General features: G+C 43.6%; 2 protein-coding genes across 2 annotated transcripts in view; one reads left to right on the top strand and one right to left on the bottom strand.

Moving 5' to 3' along the window:
• Wdr41 (WD repeat domain 41) overlaps positions 1 to 10,854 on the top strand; it is a 49,713-nt gene extending 38,859 nt beyond the window's left edge. Inside the window, exons 9-13 of the mRNA XM_059276525.1 lie at positions 3,473 to 3,657; positions 5,516 to 5,637; positions 6,351 to 6,439; positions 7,449 to 7,582; positions 10,371 to 10,854. Of these exons, the coding sequence (XP_059132508.1) occupies positions 3,473 to 3,657; positions 5,516 to 5,637; positions 6,351 to 6,439; positions 7,449 to 7,582; positions 10,371 to 10,523 (683 nt within the window). The 3' untranslated portion in view covers positions 10,524 to 10,854. The remainder of the gene's footprint in view (positions 1 to 3,472; positions 3,658 to 5,515; positions 5,638 to 6,350; positions 6,440 to 7,448; positions 7,583 to 10,370) is intronic.
• A 2,695-nt stretch (positions 10,855 to 13,549) lies between these two features.
• The window catches only part of Pde8b (phosphodiesterase 8B), a 98,491-nt gene continuing 89,393 nt past the window's right edge, over positions 13,550 to 22,647 (bottom strand). Inside the window, 4 exon segments of the mRNA XM_059276300.1 lie at positions 13,550 to 15,373; positions 16,350 to 16,479; positions 18,691 to 18,858; positions 21,549 to 21,669. Coding sequence (XP_059132283.1) covers positions 15,264 to 15,373; positions 16,350 to 16,479; positions 18,691 to 18,858; positions 21,549 to 21,669 — 529 coding nt within the window. The 3' untranslated portion in view covers positions 13,550 to 15,263.

Raw genomic sequence — 22,647 nt, 5'->3', positions numbered from 1 at the left:
CACACCTTTGATCCAGCACTAGGGAGGTGGAGGCAGGCAGATTTCTGAGTTTGAGGCCAGCCTGGGCTACAGAGTGAGTTCCAGTACTCAGAGAAACCCTGTCTCGGAAAACCCAAAATAAATAAATAAAATATAATTATACTATTTCCCCCTTCTTCCCTCCAAACCTACCTATATATCCTTCCTTTGTCTCTTTAAAATTCATTGCCTTGTTTTTCATTAATTGTTGTTACATATGAGTGTGTGTGTGTGTGTGTGTGTGTGTGTGTGTGTGTAATTATGACCCGCTAAGTCTGTATAATGTTACTCGTGTGTATGTTTTCAGGGATGACCATTTGGTATTTTTAAAGGCTTGAGAAGAAAGCTCAGTGGGTCGGAGGGCTCTTGGTGTAAACATGAGGACAGATTTCCAGAACTCTTAGGAAAGCTGGACGTGCCTGTAACCCAAGGGTGAGGGTGACGGTGGAGAAGGGAGTCACTGGGACTTGTTGGCTACCATCCTAGCTAAAAACCAGCGAGCACCAGATTCAGTGAGAGACCCTGTCTCAAGGGAATAAGGTGGAGAGCTATTCAGGGCGTCCAAATTCTCCTCTCACCTCCACATGCATGTACAGAGGCTCACATACCTGCATACACATGTGCAACATAGAAACGAATAACCCACACACAGTTTCCTAAAAAGCAGTACATTTTTGGTGAGGGGTCCCCGGGGCAGTCTTGGAATGATGTACTCGAACTCCCCAAATATGTTTGATATATACCAAACTTGCTGAAGGGGTCTGAATGTCCCGGGGGCGGGGGTGGTTTCCTAAGACATAAGCTGACGTTCCTACTCTCTTCTGGTCTTCTGGCACCCTTGCTTGCTCTGTGCTGACAGTGTGGCAATCACAGAGCATTCGTGCTTGTGAGGTATGGCTAGATGGATGCTGGAGAGATTTTCCTAAGTGGATTTTCATACTACAGGATGAAATACATCCACTGTTATATCACTGAGGATGTTTGGTGTGAAACATTTTGAGTGACCTGCCTGGAAATATAATTCACACAGGGAGAAACTATATGCTAAGGTAAATGTCAGTCTTTTGCTTTGAGTGAAAAGATCCAAGAGGTCATTGATAACTGTGTTTGTGTTGTGTAAAAGAACCTCAGAGGGGGAAACTATGTGGTCAGTCTCAAAGTTTTAATTCAGGGTTGACTACAGACCCAGACCTGGAGTCAAGTAATGTAGCTAGAGTTTTCCTTCCTGGCCCACAATCAGGACAAATCTCTCTCACCCGCCAGTCCCACAGACACTCAGACCCGACCAAGTAAACACAGAGACTTATATTGCTTACAAACTGTATGGCCGTGTCAGGCTTCTTGCTAACTGTTCTTATATTTTAAATTAATCCATTTCCTTAAATCTATACTTTGCCACATGGCTCGTGGCTTACCGGCATCTTCACATGCTACTGGTCATGGCGGCGGCTGGCAGTGTCTCCCACTCAGCCTTTCACTTCCCAGAATTCTCCTCTCTCCTTGTCCCACCTATACTTCCTGCCTGGCCGCTGGCCAATCAGTGTTTTATTTATACAGAACGATATCCACAGTAAAGGAACCCCTTTTTCATCCTTAACTTCTTTGATTCTTTTGGAGTTGAGTGAAATTGGAGGAGGCATGGGAAGATTAGTGCCGCTGAAGTACCCCAAACTGCCATAGTGTTAAAACTAGCAAGTTGTCTCCCTCCAGAGACCATAAATAAATTTATTTCTTCACACAACACATTCTATAGTGTGTCAGGAACTACAGACATCAATAAGCTACCTATTATGACTCTGAGACCAAGATAAAAATAGTGTTTCTATCTAGGATGGTTAGTGACTTTTACTTCTAAGAGATTGTTCATCTGGCTATGGCAGATTTCTGTGCTGCTGGCTTATTTGACAGATGGAATAATAAAGTTCTAATTACCCATCTGTGTATTTCTAAGTTGTAAATCACCGTGCAGTTAAATACTGTTAATGTAGAGTATTAACCATACTCGAAATCACATTAGATGTTTTTTTTAAAAATAGCTAGATATTTACTATTTATTTATTTATTTTTCTATAATCATCCTCATTTAATGCATGAGGAATCTAAGACAGAGAAAGGTTAGTGATTTCCTTGAGACTAGCTGGCTAGTAACAGGCAGAGCCAGACCTGTAAGGTGAGTTCTATGCTCAGAGCATTGTTCTGTTCTGACTTGCCTTAAATATGTAAGAATAGTTAATAAATTACATTTGAGAGTAATTTTTAGTCTAGCAGTTGCATATATCTATTACATGTATAATGTATAAATTGTCTAGGCCTTAATTTAACTCTATTTGAGGGTTTTAAAGCTTATTATTTTACAAGTTAAACACAGTCATAATAAAAATATGGCACTAGCAAGAAACATAGCATTAAATTAAAAATGGAATTAAAGTGAAAATTGTGCCATCATTCAGTATTAAACACTAGTGTACATCTTTCTATGTATTTTATATGTGTATACATATGTGCATTTGTATATACACACTTTACTGTTTTATGAGTATGTATGAACTTAGTTCCATGTCAATATAAATATACCTTTATAGATCAATAAAGGTATTTTCAATAGCTAGTACTATTTTATTTTATGGTTGTCATATTATTTAGTCTGCAGTTGGATATTTAGGCTGACCTCAAATTCTTAGGATTCTGTCTTGCAGCTTTGTACATACATTGTTATGCATTTCCCTCAGGATAAATTCCTTGAAATGGAACTGGTGGATCAATATGTTTGTTATTTTACAGTTTGACTCCTATTATTAATTTAATCTTTGAAATAATTGTTGATATTGTGCCAAAATGTACTAAGACATTAGTAGTATATAAACACACCGATTCCCACAAATTTCTCACCTATACTTTATATATCGTTTAAAATTTCTTTATTAAAGTAGTTAAAATGTTATCATATATTTATTTTCCATCTTTTTTTATTCTTAGTAATTTCCAGGAGTGCCATATGCATTGAGTATAATGAACTGTTTTGATATTTGAGTTGCCAACTCTCCCCATTTTTTAAATCATATGTGTATCTTTTTTTGCCAAGCAGATATTTCTTTGTATGTCTCCTCTGCTCATTTTTTTAGTGCCCTTTAACACTCTGTATTCATAGAACTACTTACTTTATCTACGCCTATAAGTACCCTCAGTGTTTTAATTGACAGTTTTTTGGCATATCATTTAAGGAAGATTCTTTTATTTTTATTCCTGTAAAAGTTGACCAAACATTATAGATGGCATTTTTATTGGCACAAACTGTAATATTTATCTTCAGTCAGTGAACTAGTCTGTTTCTAGCTTCTTACTGTCATATTAATCTTTCTGTTTAGCTTGTCTAGGTACAATTAGGAAGCCCATTCATTTTTATTTTTAGCCTAGAGAACATGATCAGTACTGGAGCATTTGTGAACTTTTCTAGATACGAGTTTCACCACTGGCTCCCATGTTGGAGAGCTGATCATCTGGGATGCCCTGGACTGGACTGTGCAAGCTTGTGAGCGCAGCTTCTGGAACCCATCTCCACAGCTGGATGCCCAGCAGGAAATAAAACTCTGCCAAAAACAAAATGACATTTCTATTAATCATTTCACCTGTGATGAAGAGGTAAAAAGTATAAATTATAATTGTTACAAATAAAATCAGTATCCAATATTTAAAGCCTAGTATGTTGGACATGTGATTCTGGGCTGCTGAGAGGGGCAGAGGCACTTCAGTGGGCAGAGGCACCTGCTACCAAGCCAACAGCCTGAGTTCAATTGACAGGATCCACAGGGTGGTGAGAACCAGTATATGAATGTACCGAGCACATGTGTACACACACACACACACACACACACACACACACACACACACACACACACACAGAGTACCGAAAAGGTTACCACCAATGGTTTCAGGTTCTAAAATGGCCTGATAATTGTATAAGGAATGTACCACTTATATTTAAAAAGAGCACTTTGATCCTTGCTCTGAATCTTGCACGCAAAGAAATGATTGGAACACAAATTTACAAACCTAATTTGGGTTGAATTAAGCAATCTCGTCATGCTTGAGGTTACTATTTCATTTGTTTTCAGATGCGTTTCCTAGAGAGGGAGAGAGTGAAAACTTTGAGACATGCTCCCCTTCTTGGTCGCTGGCATCCTGGCTGGCATCCTGGCCAGAGCACCCGGGCGAGAAGAGCTGCCGCCTGGCTTGGCAGTGGGTGGTGCTTTGGGAGTGCATGCTGTAAATCCAGTGCCGGCTCTTGCCTCCGATCTGAAAAAGTCTTTTCTTTAAGCCTCAGTGGCTCAGAAAATGTGTCTAAGGGGAGTTACTTTTCTCTGTGTTCATAGCCTCGAGAAAGGAAGTAAAGGAAACCTTTCTTTTGTTTGGTGTTCTCTATCCTCATTTACATACTTGTTACCGTTTTATTATTTGTATTGAAAAATTCAGTACTAGTGCTTTTATTTCCTTTGTACTGCTTTGTGTGCATGTGTACGTTTGTGTGCTTATGTGGGTGTTGGCATGTGGCACTGTGGCCAACACAGGGGTGAGTACGGAGGCTGGAGGTCAGCGCCAAGTTTCTTCCTCCATCCCTTTTCACGTTATTTCATTTGAAAAACTTTTTAAAATGTATTTATTTGTGTGTGTGTGTGTGTGTGTGTGTGTGTGTGTGCGTGCGCGCGCGCGCGCGCGCGCGCGCATCAGTTGTGCTGTGGCCCACGTGGAGTTGGTTCTCTTCTTTATCACATGGATCCCGGGACGGGACTCAGGCCATCAGACTTGGTGGCAGGCACCCTTACCAGCCACTTTTACCTGCCCTTCAGTTCCTTCCGTTTTAACTTGCCAACCTGAAAAGTAACAAGAATGCTTTCCTCTCACACCTTAACAGAGGTGTGAGGTGACGTGAACATTAGCAAAAATACTTTCTAAAGATTCAAATGTCTTAATAGAAAGGTATTTCTAGCACTATGTTTAGAGTTTTTTTTTCCTCTTAATTCTTCAGATGACCTTAGGATAGTGCCACCAGAGCATATCAGGTTGTTTGTAGGCCTTCTGATTGCTTAAGATGTGCAGTGCAAGTCATTTTGCCTGCGTTTCCAGACTAGAGCAGCTGAGTAAATTCCCAAGGGTACCGTGTTCCTTGGAAGCCCAGGCTGCACTTAGACACCTTCTGCTGCAGGGCCCTGGTAGCAGCCACCACTCCCGCGGCTCCGGTCTCCAGAGAGCACGAAGGCAGAGCTGAGCTGCCCTGTGCGGAGCCTTCCCGGCATGCTTTCCTCAGGCTTGCTGAGTGTGCTAAGCCTTCCGTGGTGACTTTGACATTGGGGGCGTCAGAGGGCAGGACTGTCATTTTTGTCTGAAGGTTGGGAAGGTAACCGTGGCTTCCCAGTGTCACAGAGTGGGGAAATCTATTATACCAGGTAGTAATGACTAGTTCTATGCCAATTTCTGAACTTTCTCCATCCCTGCCACCCAGAATATATTTGCTGCAGTTGGAAGGGGGCTGTATGTGTATAACCTACAATTGAAGCGTGTGATTGCCTGCCAGAAAACTGCGCATGACTCCAACATCCTACACATCGACAAACTTCCCAACAGGTACATGTTCCCATCTCAGCAAAGATGAAAGACAGTCACGGTTCCTGGGGCCACCGACGTAATTTCTGCAGTGGCCAAATTAACTGGCTCCATGGCTTGACCTTGGTATTCTTTTAGAAATAGAGAATGTTCCATGACTGACTGTAATTGAAGAGTTTGTAGCAATATATGACAAAAATCTACAAGAGCAAGGTTAAATGAATTATACTTTTTTTTAAAGAAGGATTCCTTTTTATATTTTCTATAAACTCATTTTTTTTTTACAGTGGTGTATGATAATGGCTAAAATCAGGTTGGAGCCCTTACTGTCTGAGACTACTAAATGAGGGCATTTGGCCGTTACGATTCCACTGATGAAATCACAGAGTAGCATTTCCCATGCAGGATCCTTCTGATGAGAGGCGCTGTGGAAAGAAAGGGATGGGATGAGAGGCGGGAAGGGGGAGCCTGCTTAGGACATTGTGCAGTTCATGCCATTTTTCTGAGTGGTCTTTAAAAAGTGGAGGTGATAATTTCGCGTCACAGAGTGTCACAGAGTGTCACGTGCTCTTTGATGGCACCTGGTCTCAGTTTGCACAGTAAAGCCGGGGTGTGATGCCGCCTTGGCAAAGCTGACCGCATTCAGCTGAGCGCTCCAGCCATTTCAGCAGTTGGCACTTGGCCTCCCAAGGCGCTCTTTCTGTCTTTCTCTGTCTGGCTTTTTGTTCTGACAGGCAGTTAATCTCATGCTCAGAAGATGGCAGTGTACGCATTTGGGAGGTCCGAGAGAAACAGCAGCCGGCAGCTGAACCTGTCCCAACAGGTGTGTGCCTTCCCACAAAGCCATGTCGTTCTCCCCTCCCTCTTCCCTCTCCCTCCCTCCTCTCCCCTCCCCCTTCCTTTTTTCATCTCATCTGATAGGAAACTGGAAGGTGATAATGAGAGCCGCAGGAACCATATAGGATGTGCTCTGTGCTCAGTGCAGGCATCAGACATTTGAGGGATGCCAGTGGTTCTTGGGATTAGAAATTGTGTCTTAATTTGCTTCAGTGTGAAACTATCTCTTTATTTCAAGTGAAGTCAATTGCAGTTTTATTATTTTGAGAGAAAAGTGTAACTTTCAAGTAATCCAAATGACCAAGTAGCCTACCGAAGTAATTACACATTTATAAAATTGTCTATAATTCTGACTGACATAAGCAAAATTTATTACCATTGATATAAAAGCATTATTGTTCACACTGAATGCAATTTACAGAAAAAAAACAACTTACCTTTCTTTGTTAATGTCATTATCTCATGAGCTTTTTTAGGTGTTTGGTTTGAAAAGTGAATCTGGATATTTGAATGAATTATTAATCCTTAATAAGTCAAATACTGGTGTTCCTACTTGTATTTTGAAATTCTGGGATATTCTCTCTCTGTCTCTCTCTCTGTCTCTCTCTCTCTCTCTCTCTCTCTCTCTCTCTCTCTCTCTCTCACACACACACACACACACACACACACACCTCTGTGTTTTGTTGATAGGTCTGAAGTGCTCTTCTCTACTGATTTTTGATCATTACAACCTTTCAGGCTGTTCACTTCCCTTACATTCCAGTGTCTGTCTGTTTTATTGCCACTAGTGGGTGAGTAGGGGCAGTGGAAGAAATGTGGAGCTAGGTTCGTTAAGAAAAATTCAACATAATATATTCACAGATCCTAGCTAGTATCCGGTGCCATCACCTTGACAGACAGAAGTATGAGACATGGTTGTATTTCAATGTTCTGCCTTTCTGTAAGGAAAAGGCACAATAGTTTTTGAAATGACCGAAACGTTTTTCTCTTTGTAGGGTTTTTTAATATGTGGGGATTTGGACGAGTGAACAAGCAAACCAGCCAGCCTGTTAAAAAACAGCAAGAAAACGGCACTACGTGTTCCCTGGAGCTCACTGGAGATCTGATCGGCCACTCGTCCTCCGTGGAGGTACCACTTTCAGTGGGCATGCCGTCCAGGCAGTTCCTGCTTTTGCATCATGTTCTTCTTTAAGTCAGTTGCTCTAAGTAAGACTCACACGTTCTCAGCTGTAGGCTTTTGCAAGATAAGACTATGGAATCAGACAGTGATAGTACAAGTGGTTAGGATCACCCTTCATAGAGAGAGGAGTTGAGGAAGTAAACAGTATTGGTTTAACAACAGGCTTGTCACCATTGTATAGGAGATGAAGACAGCTGATCGACCATAGGGTGATGTTAGTGAATTGAAAGGTGTATCACAGTAGTCAACAGAGGAAGCATGGAATGCTGTGGCTATATGTGGAGGGTAAAAGCCTTAACAGGATCTAATCCCAGGGTTCGTAACCAAATTCAGGATCAGAGTATTGTTTTCACTGCCTTTGAATAATACTAGTTGTAGAACCCTGCTACCTTACCACTTTGCATTCTGAAGTTTAGGAACTATGCAGAAGAGTCTCACTGTGGAACTGCAAACACATCAGTAGTTTACAGTACGCACCATTGTCTGCAATGAGGGAAGGAAGGAATGGTGAGGAGGAGGTGATGGACCTGGTAACAGTGTAAGGAGAGCAGTGAAGGGCCCTAAGTGGTACATTTCCTGAATTGTTCTTCCTGTTTCTTAGCCAGTGAGGAACAAATTGCTTTTAGTTTGGATGGGCATCCATACTTAGAAGCAGCAGCCACACTGGCCATTGACCATTTCCTGGAGTTTAAAAAGCGATATAAAATGCAATCCTTGTCCTCCTGGGTCTTATACTTCAGTAGAGAGGAAGGAAAAAGACCAATGAGCTGCTAATCAAGACTTCTTACGACTGACCCAGGTGAAAAACAGAGTTACCAGAAACGTTTCTTGCAGCATCCTGTAAAGTTCTCTAGAGATAGGATTTGAGAGGAGTCTTAGAGGCTAGGCTGGACCGAGAGATACGTAACCGAGTCATGGGACTCCTGCTGTTGGGTACTGTGTCTTGTTCATCTTTGCATCCTTTAAGAAGTAGCTCAGGGCTTTGTTTTTAACGTTGTTTTTGCTTGAGTGCCTGTGGTGCAGATTACAGGTGGTCAGCATGACCGTGGTGTGGTAGACAGAGGCACAGATGGTGTTTTTGTTGTGGCAGATGGGTTGGATGGAATCACTGGGTTTCCATGAACAGACATTAGTCAGAGAAAAAAGCCTGAGTAAGAAGAGTTTGGGCTTTATCTTTAAAATATCGGGAACCCATTGAACATACTAAAAATGTGTTATGGGTATTTTGCCTGTAGGCCCAGGAAGGCAAGAAGAGGGTGTTGTAATCCCCAGGAACTGAATTACAGCTGGTTGTGAAGTGTCATGTAGGTTCTGGGAATTGAACCTAGGCCTTCTGAAAGAGCAGTCAGTGAGTGCACTTAACAGCTGAGCCATCTCTTCAGCCCCCATTAGAAGTTTTAAGCGGTAGAGGAGACCTTTGAAATGGCGCATTTATCATTATATAAGTGAAAGGTTTAGGAACATCCTTGAAAGCATTTACACTTTTGTCTCCTAGATGTCCCCCAAGACATTCCATCCTCTACATGCTAGGCAGGCACTCTGTCATCCACCGAGCTGGCCCTCATCCTGCATGGCAGCATTTTTAAAAAGCACCATTGGCTTCATTGTCAAGTTCAGACCCTTGTTACCAGGTGCTGCTTCCTGAATATCCTCACGGCTTCTGTTCTCACCCTTGCTGCCTGGCCCGGCCCTGCTACCCATGCACTGATGACCCAGTCCTGCTACCCATGCACTGATGGCCGAGTCCCCCGAGAAATTCTGCCCCCCCATTCTTCTCTTTTGCTCCATAGTCATCAGGAAGTCCTGACCTTTGACTTTACTCTCTTGTCCCTTCTTAACACTGGGTCACTAAAGGGCCTCACCCTACTCCTAGGTTTTTCTCTCTAACCTCTGCACTGTCTCCATCTACAGCCTCAATCCTTTGTTGGTTCTGCACCTAGCTTCTATCCTCTCCCTTCCCTAGCACATCCTTTCCTTTTACTTAGAGAGTTTTCTCCCAGTGATAATTCTAGTGCCGTGCTGGATCTCCATTCTCCTGTGGCATGCCACAGGGTAGAACTGATTACATAATCTGTCATTGGGACCCTGTGGTTGCAGCTGGTGCTGGCTTCCAAGCTGGAGTCACTTGGTAAATGCGATGCACTGACTCAGCACCTCTGCTTTACAGAAATCACCCAAGTCAGTGTTTATCTCAGGAAATTTAGTTGGTAGCCATTTTTTACTAAATAATGCAAGTGTGAGAGGACCCGCACCTGACCAGATCTTAAAGCCAGTATGTGAATAATGAGATTGTGGTAAACTCGGAAGATGCTCTGAGAAATGGTTGTTACTGTAGTTCTGTAGCTGATCAAGAAAACCCATTAAAATATTAAATATTGGTTGTACCAATAGGTTTTTGAAAGGGAAAATTTTCACTAGGCTTCGTGGCATATGGCTGTAATCCCAGCACGCAGGAGGCTGATACAGAAGGAGGCTGTGGCCTTTGAGCTAGCCTAGACTATAGAAGTGAGCCCTGGCTCATAACAGCAAAGGCCGGGGAGAAGGCTCAGTGGTAGAGCAGTCACACGGGACCCTAGCTTGGCTCACCAACACTGAAAACAAGAAAGCCACTCATCAGAGAATGAAACGACTTGGCATTCAAATCCAAAGAAACCCTCGTCTGTTAGAAGTACACATGCTGATCTAGCTTTAGCCTCTTCTTGATAGGTTTAAACTAGTGTTTCAATTTATCTCACAGATGTTTCTATACTTCGAAGATCATGGACTGGTAACATGCTCTGCAGATCATCTCATTATTTTGTGGAAAAACGGAGAGCGGGAATCTGGATTCCGAAGCATCAAGTTATTTCAGAAGTTAGAAGAAGACGGTGACTTATACCCTGCTGTCTAGTTGAAGGAACTGGACAAATACATATGTATGAGCCTTGGACATCAAATACCGAGCGGCACTCTGAAAACCATAACACACCGATCACTTAGATTTGTAATGTTCTTGCCTATGAAGTTCTGTCTGTCTGTCAGCAACAAGTGTGTCCACCCAAGAACCTAGCACAAGTTTCCACTGGACCTTGCTGCTGGAAGTGGAGGGTGCTGTGTTCTGTTTTTTAAAACGATAGAAAAAAAGGTAACTAAAGTAGTCACATTATTTACATGTTTTATTTTGGGTTCCTTTAAAGACTGTGTAAGAATGGTCAGGATAAATATATCCATTCTGCTACAAATTCTCCTGTTGTTTAGTAGATATCAGTGTTCACTAGATCTAAACTTGAATATTAGCCAAAAAAAGAATTGTATTCTTTAAATACAATGATTCTTTTTGGTACCAACTAATTTAAGTCACTGAAAAAAATTTAATTGTGCCTACCAAAATCCCTCTGTGCTCCAGTCCACAGGCATCATCTAAGGGTGTATTTCTTTCTCAGTGTGAATGGCCTGAACACTCATTGGCCAGAATAGTACTTGGGTGTTTCTGTGGTGAGTCCTGGACTAGGAAAGGGACACAGCTTTTTTGAGGTCAGGAACTGCAGGGGAATTGCCCTGGTAACTGCTCTGCCTTTGCCTTAATATGAAACGTTCAAGGACAGCCTCACTATTGGCTCTTTGAGCATCCACAAAGACTGGACCATCTCCATCTCCCTACCAGCCTTATGATAAAATTCTCACTTTTGGCACTAAAACATAAAGTGTATTCTACACAGTTGTGGGGATTATTCTTGAATTAATGATTAAGGAATCTTATTAAAGACAGGCAAGAGGAGTGATGTTAGGCACCGAGAGTACATCTGCATATTTGTGTATGCACACGCATGTACTCTGCTCCCTAGATGGATGCTGTAAATTCTTCCTTTCACTGCTTTTAATGTTCACTTTCACAGCTGCCTACGAAGATTGGTAGCATTAAGACTGTAGGTGGGTCAATGGCAAAAAGTTAGAAATGAGGAAACTAAGACCAGCAGAGGGTAGCCCGCTCTCTAGTGCCCCCCATCATCATTGAACAGCCTTAGAAACAGTTCAGGAAGAGAGTTGGAGAGACTGGGAGGACTTCATGGTGACCCTGTTAGGGAAATCAGTGCCCACAGCCCTTGTTGCTGTTGTAGTTCACAATGAAATGCCTAACATCACTCATCACTTTACAAGTAGGAAAAAGGAATATTAAAATATAAGCTACCTTAATTAGGACATAGCAGCATGTGAATGAGAAAATTAACTATCTTTTAGCCAGCAAACCATTGTTATTTGAGGAGTCAACACAAGAGGCCGATTTCTCATCCTTCTTCCCGAAGGTGAAATGTGGGTAGCACCCGTCAGCCAGGCAGACATGCAGTCTGCTCTATGCATCAGCTTGCTGGTCAGTCTGGCTAATTTATTTTAGACTCACTTAAAGCTCTGAATTTTGCTCCATAGATGAACTTTCCATTTTACTAGCTAGTTTTTTTCTTTGCAAATTTTGTATTAGGCCATTAGTTAGTAAAGATGTTTTCTTATTTATTATTATTTTTTTAATAACTGTTCCCTAGTCTGTTTTGGATTCCTGTTTTGTATCTATTCAAATGGAGTGGCAGAAGCCATGCTCAAGTAAGTTAGTTAGTTAGTTAGTTAGTTAGTTAGTTAGTTAGTTTGTTTTCAAGACAGAGTTTCTCTGTTTAGTCTTTGCTGTCTTGGAAGTTTCTCTATTTAGTCCTTGCTGTCTTGGAACTCACTCGGTAGACTAGGCTGGCCTCGAACTCACAGAGATCCGCCTGCCTCTGTCTCTCAAGTGCTGGGATTAAAGGTGTGCGCCACCACCACCCGGCCGTGCTTGAGTTTTAAGAGCAGGTAGGATCTGAGTTAAGCATTGCTGTTGTTTCACTCTAGTTAACTAGTTCTAGTTAACTAGTTTCCCAATACTGGTGAGAACTAGTGTGTTCCGAGGGGAACTGCCAGCCTCCTGAGAGACCTGGTGTGAGTGCCCCAAGGTCAGGGAAGTGGAGCAGGATAGGTGACTGTGGCAAGGATCGGCACCTTTGCTGTTGAGTAGTTCCATGCAGACTGTTCCTAAGACTTAAACTTGCAGTCTAGAGGAAGAAAATCAGAGCTAAGGCCAGTACATATTCTGTGCATGTTTTCCTACTCACTTAGCCCTCTGTGCCAGATCTCTGTGTGTCGTGTGCCTTGTTGCTTGCCCTTAAAATACTTTGAGCTGGGTCTCTGGGTGCGTTTGTGCAACACACTCTTGTCTGTTGCTCACAGGCTGAATGGGTGCCAATTGAACTGATGATACCTGGTCTTTGCTGGGGAGGGTGGCCACCCCTGACTGAGGAGTGGCTGAAACTGTGGTTCATGTAACAGTATTTTACAGCTAACTTCCCTTTTTAGCAGAGTAATTAATAATAGTATTAGCATGACTTTCCTTGCTTTTACATTTTCCTAAGTTAATATAGGTCCTCTCAACACATGGTGTCATCGTAAACAGGAGTAAGAGACACTTACAATAGTTTGTATGTATCACATAAAAATTATCTGAGATGTGTGAACATTACCTGAAAGTCCATGATTCTAGTAAATATGCCTCTTAGCAACTCAGAAGATACCTGTAATTGACACTGATAACGAGCACATTATACAGAACCTTTGCCACGTGGATGACTTCCAGCACTTAACACCCACATGTTATTAACATTTGAAGTTGACATGAAATCGAGCCTACGAAACCCTGGGCAAGCTGCAGCGTTTTATGTAGGAAATGTCAGGTGCCTGGAAAGTGTTCCTTCCCAAGTGGGGCTGAAAGCAAGCTGCTCAGAAAAAGACTGTCCTTGTATCCGGCAAGCTTCTGAAGGCTAAGGAGATTGCTTTTGTCTCTGAGATCCTGCACTCTGACGTCAGTGTTCTGAAAACGGGCTTGGCGACTCGTGAAATAAAGGACACTAGAACCCCAAATTTGAAATTATGAAAAGTTTAGGCCAAAGAGATAAAATAAAAACAGCTGTAGGGAATGAAAAATGACTATAAGAATTTAGTTACAAGTACGTCACAAAACATTTCATCACACGTACACAATGCGGCACTACAATACAAAGCCAGCTCTGTCCGGCCAAGCAAGCCCTCTTACCGTCTAACAAAAATAATTTAGATGCATTTCTGTGCATGGAATTGTCATATATGTTTACACTTTGGTACAAAACATAGAAAAAAACATTGGCACATTACGTAGTGATAAGTTGTCCTTTTCCTCCCCATGTACCGATTTTTTACATAGTCTGCAGTCCAAATTTCATTTGGACAAATGTAGCTACTGGTTCAATTAGTTCAGTTTCTGTGCCTCTCAAGAATGCATCATGGAGTACAGATAAAATAAAACTAAGGGGCTTTGTTTACTTCCTTTCTGATGTTCATAATACATAGAGAAGGGATGGCTGAGAAGAGAGAAAGGGAAAATCTCAAGTCCGACTTTACGCAGAGCACAGAAAGTTGTGAAAAGAGTTGTATAAAAATATGCACTTGTGCTTTAGAAGCTTACCATACAATTAGTAGCTTAAAATAGTATTTACTGCCTCTCCATATGCCTATGCTCTGATATATTTACACTTCTTGCAATCCCTTTTTACATCATTAAAGCAAATGGCATGATCTCAAATATAAATGAAGACGATCTGAACCTTGAAACTTCCCCATTTCCTCCCCAAATACAGATGTACAGGTAATGCCCAGCAAACTCTAGGGGTGAAGATCCAGGGCATTTAGATTATTTTAATAAAAATCTTTGAACAGCAAATATATATATATATATATAAATTTTTTTTCTTCTCTTAAATTTTGTATTTTTTAAAAAAGCTTGCCCATGAGCATTCAGATTTAATGGCTTTTATAGATACTCTTGACCTGTGGCGGTGTCCATGAGCCTGAAGTCAGGGATACTCAAGGACCCCCGCCCCCCCAGCAGGATCCCACTCCCTCCCCATCACTTGGCTTCCTAAAAGGCGAGATCCTTCTAGGAAAGAAGGCTCCACAGGTGGCTGACACCCATCTGCGGAACAGTCACCAGGCCAAGGCTGTGTTCTTCCTTGGGCATCACACTACCGACCGTGGAGCCCTGGGAGCTGTGATGCTAACTAGTTTATTGACGATTTCGTCCTATTCTACCCATCTTAAAGTAGCTTTTTCCTTGCATATATCTCCTCAGAGAAGCTTTTTAGGAGTCCTTCACACTCTTGCCATGGAGGAAAGCAGTGAAGCTAAAGATCAGTAGTGAGTTTTCTGGTGAAAGTCGAACTGAACACTGGCTAAGCTCCCTGGTCTCCATCAGAAGGATGGGCTCACAGACGCCAGGTCTCTGCTTCCTGTGTCCTGCTTGTAGCTACAGTGAGTCAGTCAGCTCCGTGGTTCTGTAGGGGCCCACACAGCCTGGCAGAGGAGGCTGCTGGGCGGGCCATTAGGTCACTACGTGATTCAAAAGAACATATTTTTACTGATGGAATATAAATGCTCTGAAAAATGAAATTGGGGGGGGCGTGCATGATTCAGGTCAGATATTAAACACCAGCTCCTTAATCTACACACGTCGTTTTCATTCTAAAGGAAACCTTCCTATTCATACTCCTCCGTGGTTCACAGTGTCCATCGTAGATCAAGAGGCCCCTTTCCTGGCCTCGCTTTAGCTGTCGGATGGAAGTCTCAGACTTTTGCATTTGAGGTCATCCAGGGTCTTCCAGTGTTTGTAGTTGTCTGCCAAGTGCTGCATCAGGGCTGGCAGGTGGGCGAAGGCTGTAAGGGCATGAACAGAATCCAAAGAAACACATCACGGTCAGTTGGATCGCAGGAGTACTCATTAGGCTTGGCCTCGGGGGTCAGAAGTAGAGGAGATAGTAACCTGCTTGCCATTCAGTCTTGAGGACCTGAGCACAGTCCCCAGGCCTTATAAAAAGCTGGCCATGGTAGCATGCGCCTGTAATCCCAGCTTTGGGGAGGTAGATATCCCTGGGGCTCACTAGCCAGCCAGCCTAACCCAGTTGGGAGGCTCCAGGCCAATGAGAAACCCTGTATAAAGAAAAGTGGCTGGCTCCTGAGGTACAGCACCCAAGGATGACCCCTGATGTCTGTTTGCATATGTACCCCGCAAAAAGAACAGGACAGACATCCCCAAGGCCTCAGGCTTCAAGTCAACATATGCATGAGAACACTAGTTTTTCTTTTTTTCTCTTTTCTTTCTTTCTTTCTTTCATTTATTTGTTTGTTTTGTTTTGTAGTGCTAGGAGTTGAACCCAGGGCCTTGTACACTAGGTAAGCAGTCCTCCACCCTGAGCTACACGCATTAGCTGCTGAAACAAACAGGCTTTTTTACGTTACTCTCTTGAACCTGAAATTGTCACAGAGAATAATGAAATACATTTTGCTTAATGGAATTTCTTCCAGTGTGAGAATGCAACAGTTGTCCACTTTGGGAATCTGTCCTTTGAAAGGGTGAAGACTTATTCGTCCAGGTAACATTCGTTCATTGGGCCTGATGCACTCAAGATTGTGCCAGATACCAGGATGTACCTACTCTAATGGCCCACAAAGGGCTCATAGTGTATTATGTGCGTGTGTGCGCATGCGTATTTATATGTATATACACACATATATACACACATAAATATAATTATATTTAATTTACCTTTAGACCCAGCCTATGCCCCTAAAGGCGATCTTCATTAAGTATATGAAATGTCCTTCGTGGGTGATAAAACAGCATCCAACTTACCATCCCAAGCATCAAACATGTCCGTTATGAAGTAGTCGATGAAGGAGATCTGGGACTTGGGGATGCTGCAGGTATTGCGGTCGAACACTGGCATCACTACAGGGAGCCCCTGTCTCTTCTCCTCGTCAGTCTGGGAGGGGAAAAACAAAAACACCTCTGCACAGGGCTGTGGGGCACGTGAAAAGCCTTCACAGGAATGGCGTGTTTCTCAGAAAAACCCCAGAGTGCAGAGAGGCTTAGCAGTTTCCTGAGATGACCCACAGTGATAGTGTGCAGGTCTCCTTGCTCTCAGGTCCCTCTCTCCCCCTCAACTCCGCCCCCTCCCCCTGAACTCAGGACCTAAGGGATGCTAGGGCAGTGTTTCCCAAAGACTAGCCCTCATGGCACACTTTGTACTAATCCAAGGCTCCTCCTGAAGCACTGATCTAGTGAACCTTAGCCCCTTTTTCTATAATCTGTTTTTAATTTTTACAGTCGGATCTATATTCCTATTTAGCCTGCTGCCACTAATTGGCATTTGCAGCCAAGGCCAAACTGCCCACAGCCCATGGAAGGGAGGCAGTGGACCACATGAGTCAGGAACGGTAGTCACTCTATTCCTGGCTGCATGCCGTGCAGGTTTTTGTTTGTTTGTACCTAGTTTCACCTAAAAATGACATATACGCAGCTGCAGCTGCGAGAATGACCTGTTTTTAAAATCTTAACCTTTAAATGTATGTCTTTTGACTATTCTGCATGGCAAGATGGCAAGTCCAGAAAGTCTTCGTGCTCCAGCCCCAGTCAGGGTGTCTCTAGGACTGGGACCTGAGTTAAGCTGTGAGCTGAATGTGCCACTCTTCCCCAGGGAGCGTTAACACACAGCTGTCAAGGTGCCTGGAAATCTGAGTATGCCGCATGTTGTATGTTCCTGCCTGGACTCTGGAAGCTGAATGGTGAGATCCACATTTCCTGATAATGCCCGGAGCTCATCACAGGCTTCATTTGCAATCCGATTTTTAGGTCATACTGGTGCCATCACTACGTTCTTGTTAGGGAAAAGGACACCTAAGTTGGATGCTTCCAGCAGAGAACTTAACAGTGGAACATTCTCCCAGTGTCAGTAACTAGGAGTAAGGCTTCAGATTCTTTCCATGTGGGTCCCAGGAAACCCATTAATGACTTCTGGCTCAGCTCACTCAGTTCATCAAGTAGCCTTAAAATATCCACTGGTATTCTTGGAGTAATTTGGTCCATACCTCACCCTCTCATCCTCTCTACTCCTCCCCTCCCCCATCTCCTGGTTTCCCCTCTCCAACATGGGTAAGCTCAGAACTGCCTGCCCTACTTTTCTGCAGTTCAGAGGCTCCTTCCCAGACAGCCCTGCTATAAGATGTTAGCTATTCTTTATCCTGCCTCAGTAATACATTCCAGCCAGATAGTGCGTACCCCTATGCATCACTTACAGATGCTAATGATCTGTCTTCCGTCACACATACAGACCCCAGTCTTTAAAGGCTTTCTTCTTTGAAGTAGGACTCTACTTCAGAAGCCATCTGGCAGTTTACTGTCTCCTGGAGTTTTCTCTTTTTATCCTGTTTTTACATTTTTAAATCCATCAAAAATATAACTTTAATCTCACTCTGTAAAGTCCCTTTCTCCTTAAGGAAAAAAAATCTGAATCCCTGTAGAACGTAGCACAGATACAGCCTCAGGAGTAGTTCTTCGTTAGTTTTTTGTATGTATGTATATATGTGTGCATGCATACATGTGAGTATTGTGTGTGGCGTATATACACATGTGTGTTTGGGTACACGTGCACAAAGGGATGTCAGGGGCCCTGCTCTATCATATTTCTGCCTCATTCCTTTGAGACAAGATCTCTCTGGACCTAGCAAACCCCAGTAGTCCTGTCTGTGCCCATACATAGTGCTGGGGCTAAAGGCGCTCACATGGCCATGTTCTGCTTCTCAGCATGGGTGCTAAGATTTGAACTTAAGTACTCTTGTTTGTGTGGAAAATGCTTTTACCCACGGAGCCATCTCTCTAGATCCCCCTCCCCCCACCCCTTTGAACCAAGGTGTGGGCCTACCTATGTCTGTATCTATGAACTTATGAAAGTTCGAGGTCCAACAATTAAAGAATTGACTAACAAAGTCTTAGTCTATCCCTCCAGTCCTAGAGGACTTTGGTCAGTGACTAGCACATGGGCCTGTCCCTTGAGAGAATCCCAAGTCTGCTCTAGCCAGGGCTGAAGTATGTCCTTTGCAGACAAGAGGCCATCGCTAGCTGCGGAACCCACAGGGTTCTATGGCCCGGGGCCTGTTCCTAGAAGGAAAGGGACACTTCTCACACAGCAGCACACCTGTGCAAAATACTCCTCGGAGATCCGCCCGGCCCACTCAATGCACAGGTCCAGGGGTCGGCATGGGTTGGCCACGTCAGCACACTTAATCATCATGCGCTTGATCAGGATTTGGTTTTCAGGGAAGTTCTTGCCAGTAGGGTTGCATTCACAGTCGCTGCCCTCACTCTGGAAAACACGATCAGACCAGGGCTGGTGAAGCCTGCAGAAGCTAACTCACCAACGGTCCCTGTCACCACCCAGTTACTCACTTACACTTTTCGGCCATAACAGCTACAGGCAGTGTTTGTTTTGAGCACTTTAGAAGATTACCCTAAAAAGGACTTTCTCCCCCCTCACCCTGACTGTAAAGATTATGTCCTTAATTACATCACCAGCCTGCAACGGCATCCCAGCCTAAAAAGCGGGCGTGCCCTCTGTGTCCTCTCTCCGCACTCTCTCCTTCCGTACTCCCCCCTCTGCGAAGTCCCTCTCTCCCTCTCCCCCTCTCTCCTCTCTCTCTCTCTCTCTCTCTCTCTCTCTCTCTCTCTCTCTCTCTCTCTCTCTCCTTTCCCCCCCTTTCTCTCCCAATAAAGCTCTAAAAAGGTAACTATGGCTAGTGATTCTTCTGCAACATCCAGTGCTCTCTTCCAACGGCATGGCCACCGCGGGCAGTGGCCAGCCATGAGCGCCACCACTTAACCAACACCAACTCCTCAGAAATGTGTGAAAACACAACCTTCAGTTACTTTAATACATCCAAAGTAGGAAATTGTGATTTTTCAATTACTTTTTTATTTGTTTTTGCTTGTTTCCCCTCCCTGCCTTCCCACCCCCACGCCTTAAGGCACGCATGCATTCCTGTGTTTTCTTGGCTGGTTCTCCCTGAGAGATAATTAGTGTGAAGTGTGAAACATGTACATTTGGGCCAAAATGCAAGAGAATGTGTGTTCAGCAGCCTCTGACAACCTGATTATGCAGTAGTGTGTACCTACTGGGAGAATGCCAGTGGCCCTGGGGCATGTAACCAGGTCTGTGAGTAGGTGGATATGTATGCATTCACAAACCAGTTACACAGAGCCTAGAAAAATATTTGCTCCAAAAGGCACCATCAATTTGTATAAAGCAGTTAATTAGCTCTCCAGAGCTCTGCCAAGCTGGAAGACAGCGTGACATGTAGTGGGATTTTGTTTTGAGGCTGGTCCTATTTATTGGACCCCTGATGGGGACACTGTGCTGGGAGTCATTTCCCAATACTTTGAGACGATATTGTTTACAATAGACGGTGTGACAGACAGTAAATCTCAGCATGGAGTTGGAGGCATGGAGAGAGGACCTTCCCGATTCTAAATTCTATCATCCCGTATAGTTTTCTGCTCAAAACATCATGATGCTTGTTTCCCTCCATCCTTTGTTGGAAGGAAAGCCCTGGCACTGTGTGGTGGAGTCCATGAGAGATGGAGTTCAACACAGGTGAGGTGGACACTGTTCCTCTCCCTAGGTTGGTCATGTGATGGGTTCTACAGTGTCCTCATTGATCATCAACTCATCTTGAAAACATTTATTTTACCGTTTCTAGGCTCTTTTCCTCAAGACTGGAAACTGCTTTCACAGAGCTATGGACAACTTTTATGATCTCTGAGGGCAGTTGATTTCGTCTTAGTAAAGAATGAATATTAGGTCTGTGTTTCTAAAGCCCAGATTTGTAAGGCCTATAAAGCAGGTCCATGGTAAATTTTTCTCTTTTTAAAAATTTTATTTAAGAAAAAAAATTATATACTATATTTTGATCATCTTCTTTTCCCTTCTGGATCCTCACACCTCCCCACAGATTTTTCTTGTTAGTTTGTCTCTCTTGGTTTTCATTTTATTTTTATTATTTTTATTTTTGAAAGAGGGAGTGAGGGGAAGGAGGGAGGGAAAACATGATACACTTCTGTACTAGTTAGCTTTAATCGTCAACTTAACATAGCCTCAGTTCTTCCAAGAAGTGAATCTCAACTGAGGGATTGCCCAGTTCCCTTTGGCCGATAGCCCATCTCTGGGGGATTGTCTTGATTGTTAATGGTTGTGGGAAGACCAGCCTACTGTGGGTGGCACCATCCCCCAACAAGTGGTTCTGATCTGTAAGGTAATTGGCTAAGCATGAACTGGTGAGTGAATCAGTAAGCTTCCTTCTTCCATGGTGTCTGCCATACTTCCTTGGCTGGGAGTGAGTTCCCTGGTCAGAATTAATGCTGCGTGAAAGAGCAAGCATCTCTGCCTTCAGGTTCCTGTCTTGAGTTCTTGCCTTAAGTTCCCTCAGTGAGAGACTGACCTAGGACCCAAATAAACCTTTTCTTCCCTAACACACTTTTTGTCAGGTTATTTTTATCACAGCAACAGAAAAGAGCTACTAAACGTGTTTCCCTGTAGTCCTCAGATGGTGAGAAGAGTATAGTTCTTTGAAGCATTCTTTAACTTTGCAATCCTAAGATCAAAGAACAGAAAGTGTGTTGGGTCTTTGCCACCATTCATGCTAGTCTCAGCCCAAACCACCATTCATGCTACTCTCAGCCTGAACCACCATTCATGCTAGTCTCAGCTCAAACCACCATTCATGCTAGTCTTGGCTCATCTGTGGGCTCCTACTATTACATACTCTGGGCCTAACTCCCTTTGCCACGTTATCTCAGGGCCTTTCTTTCAAGGAGCAGAAAATTGCAGTAGACAGCTGTCAGTCTGTCTCATCCCCAAGAAACACAAGCGCCTGGACTTGCAGTCCTTTTCCAGCTCTAGGCTGATAATCACCTCATATTCCAAAAGGAGAAAAGGCTTTGCTGCCGGAGCAGGCCCTCATGGAAACACACTGCTGTATCTTGTTACATAGGGATGCTCACCTCAGCTGCCAGGGGCTTGTTGATGCTGTTCACAAATTTGTTCACATGTTCAAAGTGTTTTGTCATCTCCGTGGCCAAAACCATGTCAATAATAGCCTGGCGTAGCGTTCGATAATGGTTCCTACATAAGAAGACAAAGGTCCCTGTTCATATCATGTCCTAAGTCAGAACTGCCCTGTTGCTATGTCTCCCTACAACCTGGGACATAGCGGGGCAGAGTCAAGTGACTCCTGATCCCAGGGTCCGTCTGTTCATGCTCCCAATAAGCCCAAGTTGTTGATGCCGTTCCATGTACTCCAGGTCAGCTGACTCTCCCTCACATGAATGTTAAAAGAAAGCACGTGTCATGTGGTGGACAGTTGTTTCCAAAGGAAGTTCCCACCCCTTCCTTTGCAAACACTAGAACAAGGAAGTAGAAGGAAGGAACAGACCAAAGTGGCAGCCTGATGAGATGTTTGCATTCCATGCAGACCGATTCCTACTGGAGAGAACTGCCACACTTTTCTTCTGATGGTCTAGAGGAAGCTTTGCCTTTTCTCTAATTCTCTAGCTTGCAATTGAGAGATGTTGCAGTGGTTGGAGCAATGGCCCAAGGTTATCAGAGAATTCCTATCTTTTACTAACTTGAAGAGGCCGAAGGAGGAGCTAAGCAAATGGGCTCCTGAGAAGAAATCATTCTCTACAGGTCCTTGATACTGATAGAACTTAAGTCCAAATTAGAACAACCATTCTCCATAATTTCATAGGTTTTTCTAGAGCCTACACTGATATGTTCATGTAGACAATGTCTTGAGACCCAAGTGACTGCCTGGCCTTTGCCCAGGTCTCTGCCCAGCAGCTGATGGGTGCAGGAAATAGTCACACACGTGTTGCTGGCAGGCGAGAGTTGCTCTGCCTCATCACATTGGGTTGCTCTCTTCAGAGGACACCAAATAGTACAGGGAAACCTGCCCAACTGGGCCCCAGCATCTTCACTGAGACCTCCTCCTGAGGAAGGATTCTTAGTGGCCAAAACTCAGCTGGAAATGCAAGATGATGCATTGTTTTTGAGCCACAGAAAAGATGGGATGCCCTCCTGGGAAGGTAAAAGTACCTGGCA

Source organism: Peromyscus eremicus, chromosome 11 (genome assembly GCF_949786415.1).
Source record: "Peromyscus eremicus chromosome 11, PerEre_H2_v1, whole genome shotgun sequence".
NCBI classification, from domain to species: Eukaryota; Metazoa; Chordata; class Mammalia; order Rodentia; family Cricetidae; genus Peromyscus; species Peromyscus eremicus.
Note: the sequence above shows the minus strand (reverse complement) of the source record. Positions and strands in the feature narration are given on the sequence as shown.